The sequence below is a fragment of the Typopeltis vanoorti genome, chromosome 5 (assembly GCF_054136105.1).
Source record: "Typopeltis vanoorti isolate ZY-2024b chromosome 5, IOZ_Tvanoo_1.0, whole genome shotgun sequence".
Classification (NCBI taxonomy): Eukaryota; Metazoa; Arthropoda; class Arachnida; order Uropygi; family Thelyphonidae; genus Typopeltis; species Typopeltis vanoorti.
In genome coordinates, this window is record NC_143553.1 from 48,142,052 (window position 1) to 48,158,402 (window position 16,351).

General features: G+C 32.7%; 2 protein-coding genes across 2 annotated transcripts in view; one reads left to right on the forward strand and one right to left on the reverse strand.

Moving 5' to 3' along the window:
• Window positions 1–3,455: 3,455 nt before the first annotated feature.
• LOC150106373 (lewis-type alpha-(1,3)-fucosyltransferase-like) overlaps window positions 3,456–16,351 on the forward strand; it is a 67,562-nt gene continuing 54,666 nt past the window's right edge. Inside the window, exon 1 of the mRNA XM_090393106.1 lies at window positions 3,456–3,472. The gene's annotated coding sequence lies outside the window, so the exon portion shown is untranslated. The remainder of the gene's footprint in view (window positions 3,473–16,351) is intronic.
• LOC150106374 (lewis-type alpha-(1,3)-fucosyltransferase-like) lies at window positions 7,364–8,684 on the reverse strand. The gene is made up of 2 exons (XM_090392941.1): window positions 7,547–8,684; window positions 7,364–7,374 (listed from the first exon to the last, which is right to left on the reverse strand). The coding sequence occupies exons 1-2, from the start codon at window positions 8,682–8,684 to the stop codon at window positions 7,364–7,366; spliced, it is 1,149 nt and encodes a 382-aa protein (XP_090249067.1).

Genomic DNA, 16,351 nt, shown 5'->3' on the forward strand with positions numbered 1-16,351 from the left:
GGTATTTGCCATGCAAAAGTGAAAGTACCTACCAATCCCTTTTTACCGGTTTTGCCCATCAGAATGAACGAAAAATTAATCTTCCCCCTGTGTGGGTGGACAGTGTGCTTCCGAAATGGCTCCATTGTGCTCTCATTACGACCGATCATTTACAGGTTTTTGGCGCACTCCATAATTAGATTTAGCACGTGCTCGTGGTTATAAAGTTTTAGAATTTTACGAGGTGTGGCAATTTTCTCAAAAATTTGAAGGTGAAGAAAACTTCTTTGCTCATTACATTGATACCTTTCTGAAGCTGAAACAGGAAGCATCTGGATGGCCTGAAGGTCAAAACTGACAGTCTTATCTGGATGAGTTTTTGCTAAGGGAAGGTATTATGCTAAATAGTTAATATATTAGTAAAAATCCTGGTAAACGTTCACTTGCTAAGCTTTGTTTGAATTCCCTATGGGGAAGGCTTGGTATGAGAATGTTAAGAACTCATACCCAGGTGATTTTCTCTTATGAAGACCTCGTAGAACTTTTTTTTACATAAGAGTAAACTTATCCAAGATGCCAAGTTAGTTTCAGAAGAGCAGATGATGGTTGCCTACTCTCTTACTGAAGGCACTGAGCCTGAAAATAGGAAAGGGAATAATGTCATCTCTTCATTTGTAGCTGCCTACGGTAGGACAAAGTTATATGAGGTCATAGAAGCTTTGCAAAGAGGGATTTTGTATACAGATACCGATTCTGTCATTTTCAGTGAAAACCTGGGCGATTATTCACCGTCCACAATCCACTACCTTGGGGAGCTAGGCGACGAACTCAACGGTGACTTTATAGTTGAGTTTGTTACCACAGTCCCCAAATCTTATTCCTACAGAAGGTGGGGGGTTAAGATGTGACCAAATACAAAGGCATTACTTTAAATTCTCGAGTGGCCACTGATATTAATCTGAAATCTATGATGGCTGTAGTAAGGGGTGACCCACATCATCATCATCGTCATCATGTGTATCAAGGGTTTAGGCTTAGCATGGCCTGGTCCGGCCTTAGAAGTCATCGTTGAATCATTTAAGAGGACATCCTGGTTTTCTTTTTCCTATGGCTTGTACTTTAAGGCTTGTTTTGGTAATCTTTCTGTTTACATTCATTGAACGTGTTCCATCCATTTATGTTTATATTTTTTAATTTTTTCTATTACTGGTTCTTGGTTTAATTCTTTCATAATTTCTTCATTTCTTTTGTGATCAAATAGGGTATATATACTTTGCAGTTTTTCTCATAAATTTCATTTCTACTGTTGTTAATCTTTGTTTGTCTTTTTGTTTTATTATCCAGATTTCGCTTCCATACATTAAGACTGGTAGGGCTAATGTATTGTATACTTTTAGCCTGGTTTGTTTTTGAACAAGGTTTGGTTTAAATATAGGGTTAATTACACCTGTTATTTTTACGCCTGTTATTTTTGTGGGGTGATCCACAAAACATCCAAATTCCTGTACCATTTTCTGTCCATAGAGACAAATGGAGCTGTTAATTCAAAATGACTTCCGTAACAAAAAGATTTGGATACACTTTTGCGAAGCGCATAGTGTCAACAGACACATGCACTTTTCCCTATGGGTATTTTAAAGGATAATTCCTTATACTCACATACCCCATAAGCAAAAGATGCCATCTATGGGACATAAACCTAAACAACATTTTACTGGTAGGTAAAAATCCATGATTGTTTCCGAACGCAATAATTTGCAGCGTCGCCCTTCTCTTGTGCAGTTTTCACCTCAGTGTTATTGTTACTATTATTCCACCATAGTTTTTTGTTTTCTTAGAATTTAAAAACAAAAAAATTCGTCTTGGTATATGATTGCATGGTGACTGTGATAAAAAAAAAAATCTTGATGGGGATTTTTTTTGATATTAAAAACAAGTATCTATATATTTTTACATGATCTCTGATTATATAAAATAATCAGAGTCTGATTATGTTATAATTTTTTCTGTGTTCATACATCCATTTACAGGCATTATTTCCGGATTTACTCAGTCAGTAAAAACAACATTCGTGTTGTCTCTCATAGAACATTGTAATCAACTAATCAAACCACCACCTGAGCGAATCGTTTACTGTTACAGTGAAAATCAGGATAAATTTAAAAAAATTACCAACATCGAATTCGTGAATGGTTTGAAGTTACCTGAATTTGATTCAAATGCGAGAAATTTACTCATAATCGATGATTTGGTTCACCAGGCTAAGGACAGCATGGAAATAGCTGATGTTTTCATAAAAGATTCACATCACCATAACCTCAGTGTCATTCTATGAGAATGCTACGTGAATCCAACACACCACGTGATAACCCTGACTTATTTTATATATGTAATGTATTATGGGTGGAATTTAGAGATAAGAATCGTGACGTTGTGTGTTTGGAAATTTTTGGGGAACATGTCTCCCAGCAAAATTCCAAACATTCCAAACTCTATAATAACACACATCCACGTCACGATCCCTTATCTCATCTTGATCTTGATCTGATTAAAAGAGTCCCACAATTCACGACACGATTCCTAATCTCTATCATCACCCATAATTCCATACGTGAACCAAAACACAAGAACCAAAGCCATTAACACATATACCCACAGGGAAATTCCAAACATTCGAAACCCAGACGTCACACACACACACACACACACACACACACACACACACACACACACACACACACACACACACACACACACACACACACACACACACACACACACACACACACACACAATGACGTCATCAGACGAACAAACAATCACTTCACGATTCTTTATCTTATCTTCATCTGGTTATTAGTGGCTACCCTACTACTCACGTGGTACTGAAGATGGGGGTGTCGAAATTCAGTACTTTTTTGTTGTTGTTGTTGTTGGCGCCATACCATATTAGAAAAACCACTGTGATATAAATTTGTAAACGCAAATTGAGAAAGCACGGCAACAAATGTGACGAATATATAAACAATTGACAATTGAGTAAAAGGGTAGACAGAAAACGTTAATTAATGACTGAAATTATACTGTTTTATAACGTGAAAATAAAGGAAACATGCATGCCTGTAATCTCCACCGTACGTACATTTTTTCCTCTTGTAAAATTAACAATATTTATATAAGAAATTCAAAACTGAAACGATGGCGTCATATTGCACACCAAACGACTATTTACAAGGGCATACTCTCAAGGTCAAAATCTTAAAGATCATATCTTTGAAATCTTATATAAATAAACAACCTCGAGTCACTTGGTAAGCAGTACATTTAGTTTTGAAATGTCTGTCTTTTATAAACTCTGATAGATACACTGTACAGATTTCTGTTTGTAAGATAACGCTCCCGTTCAGCCACTGACTTTCTGCATGAGTGTGGAAACGTTTTAAGTACCTGAAATGCACTGATGGCTTGCCGGCTGTAAACTGGATTATATCACGTATGATATTATTTCTTCATTTTTTTATGCTTTTCATAGACTCGATTCTGCTTGTTTTATTTAAAAATATTTTATTTAGAGCTGTTATGATGCAGTGAAGAGTTTCTATAATGAATCCAAAACTTCTTATGTTATCACATATTTTATTAATTTAATAACATGTGCAAAATATTTTTTTTCTTTTCTTTAAAACATTTGCAAAGAGAAACAAAGAAGTTATCAATACATAATTTTAAAATTTCGTCATTTTCAAGTAATTTTTTATATTTTTTAAAAGAAAATATATTATATATAATCCACGTTCATTGGTGTTAAAATGGTGAATACTTATTCTATTATACAGGTAGAATTTATTGAAATATTTCCAGAGATTTGAATTTAGTTTGCAAGGAGGTTACGGACTAGACAAAACATTTTTAATTAAGGTAGGATAAATGAAAATTGTTCATTTTCCTTTAAAAGAATCTTTCCATATTAATAAGAGAAAGATATCAACGTGCTTGCCTCTTCACATGCTCATTAATGGTATCAAAAGCGCTAGTAAAAGTTGTGTTAAATATAATTTATATCGGTGCTTCCGTAATTTATGTTCATGCAAGAGACTCGTCGGTCCAAAAGTACGACATTTTGCCGAATCAAAAGGAAAACTAGGCCCAAGTAACGCAACTTTCTGCACATATAAAGAAGAAATTGTCAAGCTTCGGATTTCAATCCCGACCAACATAATCTATAATCTCTGATGCTATTTGAGGTAGAAGAGAAATTTATCTGAAATTTACATAACTCAATCGTATTTTAGCGCATGTAATGATGTGAGATTGCAGCACAATTATTGCAGATCACAGAATTTTAAGACAGCTTAAAATTCTGTGATCTGCAATAATTCGCGCAGCAGGGATGCCATCAGTTACAGTTTTTTTTTTTTTAACGAATGGATGCTACTTTAGGAAAAGTAGTATCCGTAGTAGGAAAGTAGGAAAAGTAGTATCTAGAAAAATTTTAACAATTCACCAAAACAAAACTTGAATAATGTGCATGTAGTATTAGATAGGAATTTCAGAGGTGATGTCAATTTTTTTAACAGTAGAAGACATGGAATTTTCCCAACTTCCAAATCCCTCAAATGGTATAGATACTATTAATAAGTATTAACTCGATAATAAACTAGTTTTTATTGCTAGAGAAAGATTCGATCTTACTAACAAGCCTCTTTTCTATATAACTGATTATGATCTAGATACAAATGCAGTTACTGTTGCAATGATTTTGATAAAAACCAGTTATCAGTCTCTCTGTGATACTGCAGGCAATTTAAAAGATTTTTCCACATTAATAAATTAAAAAATAAGACGATGATAGATTTCATTTCATTCTTAAATAGTCCTTAAAGCTATACGAAGTAAAATCAGAACATTGACAGTCAATAAACCAAAAATAGATGAAACAGCGAATAGCTAAAAAGTCGACTTTGATAAGCAGGTAAAAGAGACTCTAAAAACAGTACAGAACTCCTTCCACTTGAAAATTTGGCAAATCTCAGCAGCAGATCACAAATGAATGAAATCGTAAATAGTTTTATATCTGATTTTAATACAAAAATAGATGCCATTAATGAAATCTAAAAAAGAGTACATTAACACATTTATTACACATAGGATAGACCATGCTAAGTTAAAGTGTTCTGAAAAAATCTTGAAATTTATTATTACTTCATACCAATTTTTAAACCTAAGGAAAATAAATTTTATTATCAACTTGTTGATCTTTTCTTATTAGGCCTAACTATTTCAGCATTAACTGCACGTAAACTTCTCTTCGAAATTCAACTGAAGAATAAATCTTTTATCCTCTCTTTTTACATGTGAAATTGCATGCCCCAGGGGTATTAAGGGTAATATAAAATCTCCAGCAAAATATCAGCATAGGTATAGAAGAATAGTTTAATTTTAATTTAGATTACAAATAAGAATGGATTTTCAAAAGATGATGACAAGCATCAAAAAAGTCAGAAAATTCTTTAAATCTAAAATCGAAGAAATGTTAACCCGGGATCAGTTACTGGAAAAGAAACTTGTTAGGTTTCTTTTTCAGAAATGTTAGAACAAGTAAATAAACAAGATCTGCAACATATAGGTGAACATTGTCCCAAGCTTTCAAACAGTCAAATCTTGAAGTTAGGTTTAATTACGAATTGTTGCAAGATTTTAATTCCATACTTCCTAACATTATTTAATTAAAGAATCCTTACTAATGTTACAAATGGATGATGGATCAGACGTATAAAAAAATTTTATATCTGATTATATATTAAGATGATTTCATGTATAATCAAATAAACGATATGGATGCAGGTTATCTCCACTATTATTCATCATCTATATGAATTACATTGCTGGCCGAGTGGTGATGTATCCGCAATCCAAACTATGGACCGCTAGTTCAAATCCTGCAATGGATATGGATGTTTGCAATTGTCCCTATGTTGAAAGGGGGTTGCGACCTTACCACAGAACAGACTTCGTTATCAAATACAGTATGTGATACTGTTACCGGGAGTGACCATACGACGTCCAAAGAGACAATAGTGTGACAAAAAAGGAATTACGTTACATTATATGAAGTAAAGTGACATTCAACCTAATATCAAAGATATAAAATGAGTTATCTTTCATTTGTCAACGAGATTATACCCCAGTATAAGACGTCAGTGCTCTTTAACTGAATGAATAATTAATGTAAGAAATTTGACATTAAAATCAGCAACGAAAGGACAAAATTCCGAAAATAATAAAAATGAAAAAAAATTGAATTCTGTAAGCAGAGCCTATAAACGAATCAAATATTTCGGCCATTTGTACCAAAAAGGTTCACTTTTTGGTACAAATTGTAAATTAAATATGGAAGTAGATCAAAATTAACAAAACTTGTATGATGATGAATAAACTGAATCAGTGTATACGGAATAAGAAAGAAATTTGCCAAACCACTAAGAGAATGCAGTTGTATTGTATTAGTGTTTTAGGATCTTCATGTATTGTCTTAAATTGTGAATGCGAGCATGGGATTAAAAATAAAACTGTTTATTTACAGACATAAGAGTTCTGAAAAAAAAACAGTAATGTGAAATGTGAATAGATGGCATCAGTGGCTCAATTCTATTAAAATGAAGATCTTACAAGGAACTCAATATTATTATCATCGGGATGAATTGATGAGTTAAATTGCCTTAGTGGGGGGGGGGGGGTAATTTGGTTGTACTCCGGAAAAATAAAAGATTCATTTAATGAAAATTGTTTATACTAAGTGTTAAAAATATAAACATAATCATCTAGTACTCTCATAATATTCTGTACATCCCTCGAGGAAATATATCGGGACACGATGATACACGGCAATAAAGGCAAATGAATTTTCAGTGCCTTGTCTATTGCAGTATAAAGAATAATTCATTTAAAAATCATGTAATCTAACGCTATCAGAGAAACTGAGATAAATTAAAATGAATTGAAAGTAAGTTAGAATTAATTAGATCCTATCAAAGAATGATTAAGTAACGTTTTGAAATATTTCATGCAGATTTAACAAACTGTCTTGATGGAGATGTGGAGAGGAAGCACGTGAGTGGAGAATTCTTTAGAAAGAACAAAATAATTCAGCAGTGAATATCAAAGATAACCAGAAGAAGACAGTTTTTCACATAAAAGGTGCTAAAAGACCGAAAACTGCTCTGTTTGTGGTAGAAGAACCGTATAGATTGAAGAAGCTACACAAATTTCTCTACAGAGGATTTCGCGTCCATTCTTATCCTACCCGTGGTTTAAATTTTCACTATTTGTAATAAACAAAGAAGCTATTGACAACGGAATTACCAATGAGATTAATCGAAATATTTTAATTTGTGCCTATTTCACAAAGAGAATATAATGCATTTTAAATTTCAAACTACTTTTTTTGATATTCTTTGGCGTCTTTTTTTCTTCCATTTCTTGCAGTTTGCATCCTCATACCACCATTGATTTAAATCTTTTGTTGATTGTTGCGGGTGTGTTTCGTGCAATTTTTCACATAAATTACATGCCCACTGATTCAGATATGCCTTATAATGAATTTTGTTGTGCAAATAAGAATTGTATAAATCTCTGTTACTTCCAATGTGTAATAAATGTTTTGCTAGGTCACTTGGAACTGGAAATTGTAGTGCATCAATGAAAGCATTTGCTGGTAAATACCGACTATAATTTGCACCGCCAAAAACAACCGGTATGATGTTATAATTAAGGACATTGAAAAACTTTTCTGTGACGTAATCTCTGCAGATGGTGTTTTCAAAAGCAAGATAGAATTTATAGTCATTCAAAATGTCATCGTAACACGCTTTGGACTGAGATGGATGGCACGTCTTGTTTCCACACTGCCCGTAGATATCCACACTAATATACTTCTGCATTTCACGAACATAATCTTCTCTATTACTATAAGTTTCACAATTGCTAACGAACCACACAATTTCGTTTTTCTTTGTCTTCCAAATATCTGTTTGATTTTTGAATTCCTCCGTGCTTTTCAAGGGATAAACCATTCCGTATTTTACCAGTATGTCGGAATCTTCTCTATAAGTCATAGTCCAGTTGATCAATCCATTCAATTTTTGAAAATGCCATGCCTTCGAAATTGGAGCCTCCAAGTCGTAAAGTATCCATTTCTGGTTTTGTTTTCGATATTTAGGTATATCATTGACATTCATACTACTCAAGTAGAACAATATAGCGTCTGCGTGTTCTATAAAAGATCTGTTATTTGTAACAAAGCAGTTTACCCGAGCGCATCTTTGGTTAATGAAAGTTGAATTTCCAGGTTGAAAAAAGTAAAAGTCCTTAGAATAATCTTCACCAAAGTATTTTGTCCACAGAAGAATAATTTTTATTGCTTCATTGCTGGTCTTTGCCTTCTGGAAGAGGACCCGCAAGCTCCTGGATTGGCCATAAATGTTTTCTATTTCTACATATTGCTGTATATCCAATTCGTTCTGTGTTGTATGTGGTTGTATTCTTAAATACTGTGTTACTCCATATATTTGGTTTTTACAAAACTGATAAATAGTTAAATATAGAACGGCACCCATTAAAAAGAAAATAACTATTGTATATGATACTGAGCAACTATTCTTATTCATGTTCAGCTTCTTGCCATATTTTAGAGGAAATGATGTCATTGTTGATTTTAGCCACCGTGAAATGAGCCCACCTGCGAAAAAAAAGCATCAGACCTGAGTATTTTACAATCTCATAGTATTGATTCTTATCAAAATAATATTTACTTTTAAAACTTGAAAGAAAACTCGCTAAATAATTTTTGAGATTATTTAATTAGACATATTTTAAGTACTACAAAGATTCAGTACTAAATGAAGAGTACTAAATTCTTTATAGAAACAAATATACATTTTATAAGGTAACTAAATATTTATCCATCGGAATTACATATGGATTAGCAGCACGAATATGCATACAATTCACTGTACAATGCAGTGATACAACTGACGGTTCAAGAAAACAAAGAATAATAGAATTATTTTATATTAATATACATACTTTTTCTGCATTTTGTCTTTTGTATTTCAATCAATATGTTTAAATATTCTGAATTTCATACAGATATTTTACTTCTCTTCAAAACTACTGTATGCAAGTCAATGAGTACATTCTTTTTGATATACTTGTTTATTTGGGTGGGTGGATGGCATTTCTGTTTTCTATCTCGAAGTTTCTGCAGAGCTTATCTTAGGAAGATAACAGACGGTTTTGTGGTTTTGTTTCAGTATCCGACAGGCGTCGATTTAACTATTTATATATGTATGTGCGTGTTGTGAAAACTTATATATGAAGATATATATATATATATATATATATGTTAAAGATACGAAGCTATTTTAAACCTGGTTTTATTCCATTTCCCAAGTAAGCAAACAAACAAGTAAGTCAAGTTTGTGCCTGCAAGTATTGCAAGTCTAGGTGATCCCACACGTAGTGCAAGACCAAGGCAACTCATGGTAAAAGGAGTATAAGCTCTGATCACTATTCTTAATATTTACTCTTAATGCAAAGCATATCTCCTAGAGGAGATGTATGATGCTATGTATTAAAGGCAAGGAGCCTCTACCCAGACCGGTTTCGACCTGTATTGAGGTCTCATCAGTGGGAGCCAGGCTAGAAATACCAAGATTTTAGTGATACAGAGCTTATAAGTATTTTACCAGAACAAGTTACCATAAGGTGTCTTAACCTTATTAAATAAAAATAAAAATCTCAGGAGGAGAGATAAATCTAGAAAGTATTTTACCTTGGGTATAATAAATACACACACACAGACACACACACACACACACACACACATAAAAACGTATGTGTATAAAACGTATAAAAAACACATAAGGAAAATTAAGCACGCGCGCACACACACACACACACACAGAAATATATTATGAATTCCTCTTGAACACTACAAGACACACAAACACGCCATATCCAAATCCAACCTTCCCTTCAAAACGGTTAACTGTGTTCATGCAGTGGTAGTGCGTGAGGCGTGTACTCGGCTATACACATTAACTGGAAAACACACATGGACACATCCATCTATTTATCTCTCTCTCTCTCTATATATATATATACTCGGCTATCTCTCTCTCTCTCTATATATATATATATATATACTCGGCTATCTCTCTCTCTCTCTCTCTCTCTCTCTCTCTATATATATATATATATATATATATAGAGAGAGAGAGAGAGAGATATATATATATATATATAAATATATATATATATATATATATATATATATATGTATATATATATATATAAATATATATATATATATATATATATATATATATATATATATATATATATATATATATATATATATATACTGTATATATATATATATGTGAAAAAGCCTTAATGACTGATACCGAGAGAAAAAAAGATGACATGGTATATTTGAAAAGATACTACTAGTTTACTAGTTTCGTTGAATTGATCAACATCTTCAGGTATCACAATCAAAGAAATATATAAAGAATTACAGAGACTTAAAATTGTAATAACAGAACAAGTACAAAAAGATAGATAACGTGTTTGAAAACAAAAAGCAAGCTTGAGTTCCAAATAAAAGTTAACTACGTACTGTCACGAGTGCCCCAGTACTGAACAGAGGCAACGTGTGCGTCAGAGAGATTCAAACTCAGGCTGTTGTTGTTATGAGAGGAATCTAGAGAAATTTCCCTAGATTCGACAATCTTTCTCTCGAGTTCATCATAGCACACATGGATGTTAGAAGTTTGAGTCCAGTTCACGATGTGTTGGCGGCCTTCGTCTGAGTTAACTGAAAAGAGAACGTGGCTAGAGAGAGTGCTGGCTCTAGTTTTCTTTTTCCTAAGGCTTGTACTTTAAGGCTTGTTTTGGTAATCTTTCTGTTTTCATTCATTGAATGTGTTCCATCATTTATGTTTATATTTTTTAATTTTTTCGATTACTGGTTCTTGGTTTAAATCTTTCATAATTTCTTCATTTCTTTTGTGATCAAATAGGGTATACTTTGCAGTTTTTCTCATAAACTTCATTTCTGCTGTTGTTAATCTTTGTTTGTCTTTTTGTTTTATTGTCCAGATTTCGCTTCCATACATTAAGACTGTGAGGACCAATGTATTGTATACTTTTAGCCAGGTTTGTTTTGAGCCAGGTTTGGTTTAAATATAGAGTTAATTACACCTGTTATTTTTAAATATTTTAAATTTAAAATTTTTACGTTTATATATTTTTCGTTTTCATAATTGATCATACATCCTAGGTAGTTAAATGAATCCACGTGTTCTAAGATCTTGCTATCTATTACTATTTTAGTTCTTGTTGGATCTTGTCCTTTAAAGGCCATAGTGTTTGATTTTCTGTTGATATTATCATACCATAATCTTTGGATATCTCATTTAGATCTAAAATAGCTTTCTGTCGTTTATCTTCAGAATTTGTAGTTATTATTTGGTCATCGGAAAAAGGAGAGTGTTTAAGTTTACTGAAGGAGAAAGTTTTATTCCTTGATGTAAATTTTTATTCCATTTTATTATTATTTCACTTAAGTAGATATTAAAAAGAGTTGCTGAGAGGGAACATCCCTGTCGGACCCCTTGGTTTATCTCTCTCGTATATGATAGCTCGAGATTTAATCTTATTTGTATTTGATTATTTTCATATATACTTGTGATAGCTTTTAGGATATTATTTGGTATTTGTCTTTCCTTTAATATATTAAATAGTATGTTTCTTTTAACTTTGTCAAATGCTTTTTCAAAGTCAATAAATGCAATATGTTTCTAAATTGTATTCTCTTCTTTTCTCTATTATTAATTTTAGGCAAAAGACCGGATCTATACATGATCGTCCTTTTCTAAATCCATTCTGTACTTCTAAAATAAAGTTTTCGCAATATTTCATTAGTTTGCTATTTAAGATGCCTATATATTTTGTAACAGGAATTTAGTATACTGATTCCACCATAGTTTTTAGGGTCATCTCTATTACCTTTTTTAAAGATAGGAATCACAATTAGTTTTTTCCATTCTATTGGGGGATACCAGTTGAATAAATTTTGTTTAAAAATAATAAGAGTCTTTCTTTGAATCTTTTTCCTGCATATTTATATAGTTCTGAACCTAGTTTATCTTCTCCAGGTGATTTTCCGTTTCTTGTTTCTTTCAGGCTGATTTCTAATTCTTCTTTAGTTATTTTCTTTTCATTTTCGTTAATTGTTTGCCAGTTGTCTTTTTTAAAATATTTGTCTGTCCTCACAGTTCTGTGTAGTAATTTAGAAATTCTTCTAATTTCAATTCAGTGTTTAATTTTATGTTTTCTTTGGTATCTGCATTTAAGTTTTTCAGAATCTTATATAAACTGGGTCTTATTTTATATAAATCATGTTCTAAATTAGAAAAAATTTGTTCCATGATTCTCTGTCTTTTTTCTGACTTCTCTTTTAGCTATGGCTCTTACTCTTTTATATTCTATTTCATCTTCTAATCATTTACTGCTTAACCATTTGTGATATGCTTCTTTTTTTTTTTTTGATTATTTCTTTCATTGCATCATCCCAGATCATCAGATTTTTCCTTTTATTGAATTTTTTGGTCTTTCCAAAGCTTTCATTTGCTGCTGCATTTAGTATCGTTTTTATATTAAGTCATTCTATTTCTATTTCTTCATTTTGTTTTATTTTATCTAGATATTGGTTAATTCTTTGTTCATCTAGCGATTGTACATTTGCGTCATTCAATAGTCTAGTTTTATAAACAAATGTTTCAATTTTTCTTTCTGTTCTTGTTACTTGTAGCCTTAATTAAGATTACCACCTAATTAAGATTAGGTGGTAATCTTAATTTTATTTTAATAAGGAAGTGGTCACTGCTTATTTCATATCCTCTGTCAACTCTAACATCTAGTGAAAATGTTGATGTCTTTTCATTTAATATAAAGTAATCTAATATTGATTTCCATCCTCTTGCTGCCCAATTATATTTATGTATGTCTTTATGTTTATAGAAGGAATTAATTATTTTTAGGTTATTATAAACTACAAAGTCAATCAATTTTTTACCATTCCTGTTTAGAGTATGTTCTCCATGTATTCCTATATTATTATTAACTTTCGTGTTTCCAAGTCTTCCATTTAAATCTCCTGCTAAAATTACATAAAAGTTTTTATTTATTTTATTATATATGTTTTGTAGCTGATTATAAAAATCGATATTATCTTGTTCTCTTCCTCCTTCTGGGGCATATAAACCAATTATTGTTAAACAGCCCCTATCTATTTTTATTCTAGCTTCTATTATTCTTTCATTCCATAATTTATAATGTGTTAACTGTTTTGAAAGGGAGTTATGAATCCAAATCATGACTCCTGCTTGTGCTCTTTGGTCTCTGTCGACTCCACTGTATATCGCATTAAAATTTTCGGTTCTCATAGTTCCTTTTAATTTCTTTTTTTGTTTCAGTGATTACTGCTATTTTAAAATTTCTTTCATTTAATAGTTGGTATAATTCTATTTCTTTATATGCTATTCCTCTTACATTCCATTTTGCTATGTGTATTATATTTTGTCGTTTCCATTTTTGTTTTACCTTTCCCATTCCAGGGTCGTTTCCCATAGATCAATCCGATTATCTTTCTATCAGGTTACAAGTAGAAGTATGTTCTCCATGTCAGGGGACTAGCCTGACAATGGAATAGTTCAGTCGTAGGGCTGCTACCTTTAGGCTTCTGAACTTGCCTTCTACCGACTTTAAACCCATAGGAGGAATAGGCTATATTGAAGGGGAAAGAGTAGATTATAGAATAAATATAGTAAGATTTATAGAGAGGTGATAGTTGTAAGGACAGAAATGAAAAGATCCCATGGCCTTCGAGTTCTCTAATAGCATAGGGGGTCATAAAATAAGAAGAGGTGACTGATAAGGCCTTATAGGAAAGATTAAAGTAAGTGGATCTTCCTCAAAGTAGAAGAAGGAGAGGACAAATGCAGCTAGGGGTCCATGGGAGTGCTGCTTCCATTACAATCAAGATCCCCCGAGAGTGAATATATATATATATATATATATATATATATATATATATATACATATATATATATATATATATATAGAGAGAGAGAGAGAGAGAGAGAGAGATGGACGTGTCCCTATGTGTTTTCCAGTTAATGTGTATAGCCGAGTATACGCCCCACGGACTACCACTGCATGAACACAGTTAACCTTTTTGAAGGGAAGGTTGGATTTGGATATGGCGTGTTTGTGTGTCTTGTAATGGTGTTCGAGAGGAAATCATAATACGTTTTTTGTGTGTGTGTGTGTGAAATTTTCCTCTAATTTTCGGTCTCGCTATGGTATCTATATAGCGCCTCCGTAGCTCAGTCAGTATAGACGAAGCCCTTTGGTCGGAAAGACTTGAGTTCGATTCCCATCAGTGACGTGAGAAACCTTTATCTGGTCTCTTTCGACTAAGAGTGAGTTAGCCGGTCTCATAAGGAGGTAGGGGGGTGAGTTTCACCCGGAAACCCGAGTTTTTCGTCGGAACAGGCAAACCGGTCCAGTGAATACACATGGATTACAGTCATGAAGACGTCCCAGCCATATGTCAGTGCTGAGCCCGGATAAAATTGGGAGGGTTGAGGAAAGTAATGGCTACCCTGTAAAAATCTCACCGGCAGTACTTTGTAGACAATGCCTACGAAGTCGCCTGCGGTCGGAAACAACTGAAAGGCAAAATCAGATTCAGCTCTCTGTAGGCAACTAGGTTTCTGTCGTCGAACGGCAGTTTGTTTATCATGTCTGTATAATAATAGTGATTATTATACTTATATGTTATGTAGTTTGTTGATTGTGGTCTTGTTATCAATTTTATGTTGTTCTGGTTACTCTGTAGGTTGGACTGAAGTAATGTGATAGTATGAGTGTGTAGTGGCATAAGTGTTATACCTTAAATATTTTATGTTCTGTCCTTGCTGCCCGTGTGAGTGTGGGCTGTTCTTTTTGTTCCCAGAATATCAGTTTGTTTCATTTAATTTTGCAACAACTGTAATCTGTGAAGTTTGTAGTCTCTGAAGAATGCGTAGGATGTAATTGCGTGTTTTAAAATGTTTTCACATAATTCTTTATAGATTAGTAGTTTTATGTGTTCCGAAGCAATGTCTTTTAATCGATATAGTTTGCTTGCTTTATCCCGAATTTGTATGGCTACTCCAACTTTGATCAGCATTGTAGTGAAGTCCGAGATAGCGTTGTTTTCACCTGTGTGATGTTTGTAATTTTAGGTTCAGCGCTTTGTGTACAAACGGATGAATGTCGAATACTGAGATATTTAGTTTTTGTGTGTAGAGTCTGGGGTTTTTTGAAATAATAATAATAATAATAATAATAATAATAATAATAATAATAATAATAATAATAATAATAATAATAATAATAATTAATAATAATAATAATAATAATAATAGACTATTATTGGTAGAAATAAAATCGAAGTGATTTTAGTTCTACCAACTTTTGGAGACTGAGGTCTTTTTCTGCTCTTAGCCAATCAGAGAAAGCTGGCACAGAGTATCAATGAATTTAAACGGCATCCAGTGAGGATAGCATGGAAGACAACTGCCACAATCTCGTGGTCTCTAACCCGTAGGCAAAATGTTATGGTCTGAAACAGTATGTTCAATAGGCGATTTTCTAGAGTTTATATACAATTACTGTATATATATATATATATATATATATATATATATATATATATATATATAATCCAAGGAATAATATATATTTAATCCAATAGATATCAACTCTTATAAAGAGAGACTTTCTTCATAAAGAAACTGGGAATTATATGCTTTTTTGAAGATTAACAACCATTTCGAAGACCAGTTGTCTCTTTATTATTCCTCTTCCTGTTGCTTCCACTCAATAATTGCATTTTGTTGGAATTCTTGAGAAATCTATGCATCCTGTGAATCGGGTATCAACCTCTGAAAGCGATTGTGCTGGTTATAAATGTATGTAGAAATGTAAAAATCTTATCTCGTAAGAAATGTAGAACTTCAAATTTCAACGGGGGCTGATATTAGAAATTAATTTAAGTAGGAGATATCTTCACCACTTGAGTTCATAGAACTCAAGTGGTGAAGAAGTATCTTAAAACTGAAGATATGCAACGATCGTGCTGGCCACGGCACATTTAAGTCTCACTCCAAACAAATCCGACCTAGACTGTGTGGGACGTCCTTGGGCGTCGCATTGAACGTCAACAACGTTGCACTTGTAACTTGGTGTGCTTTCATGG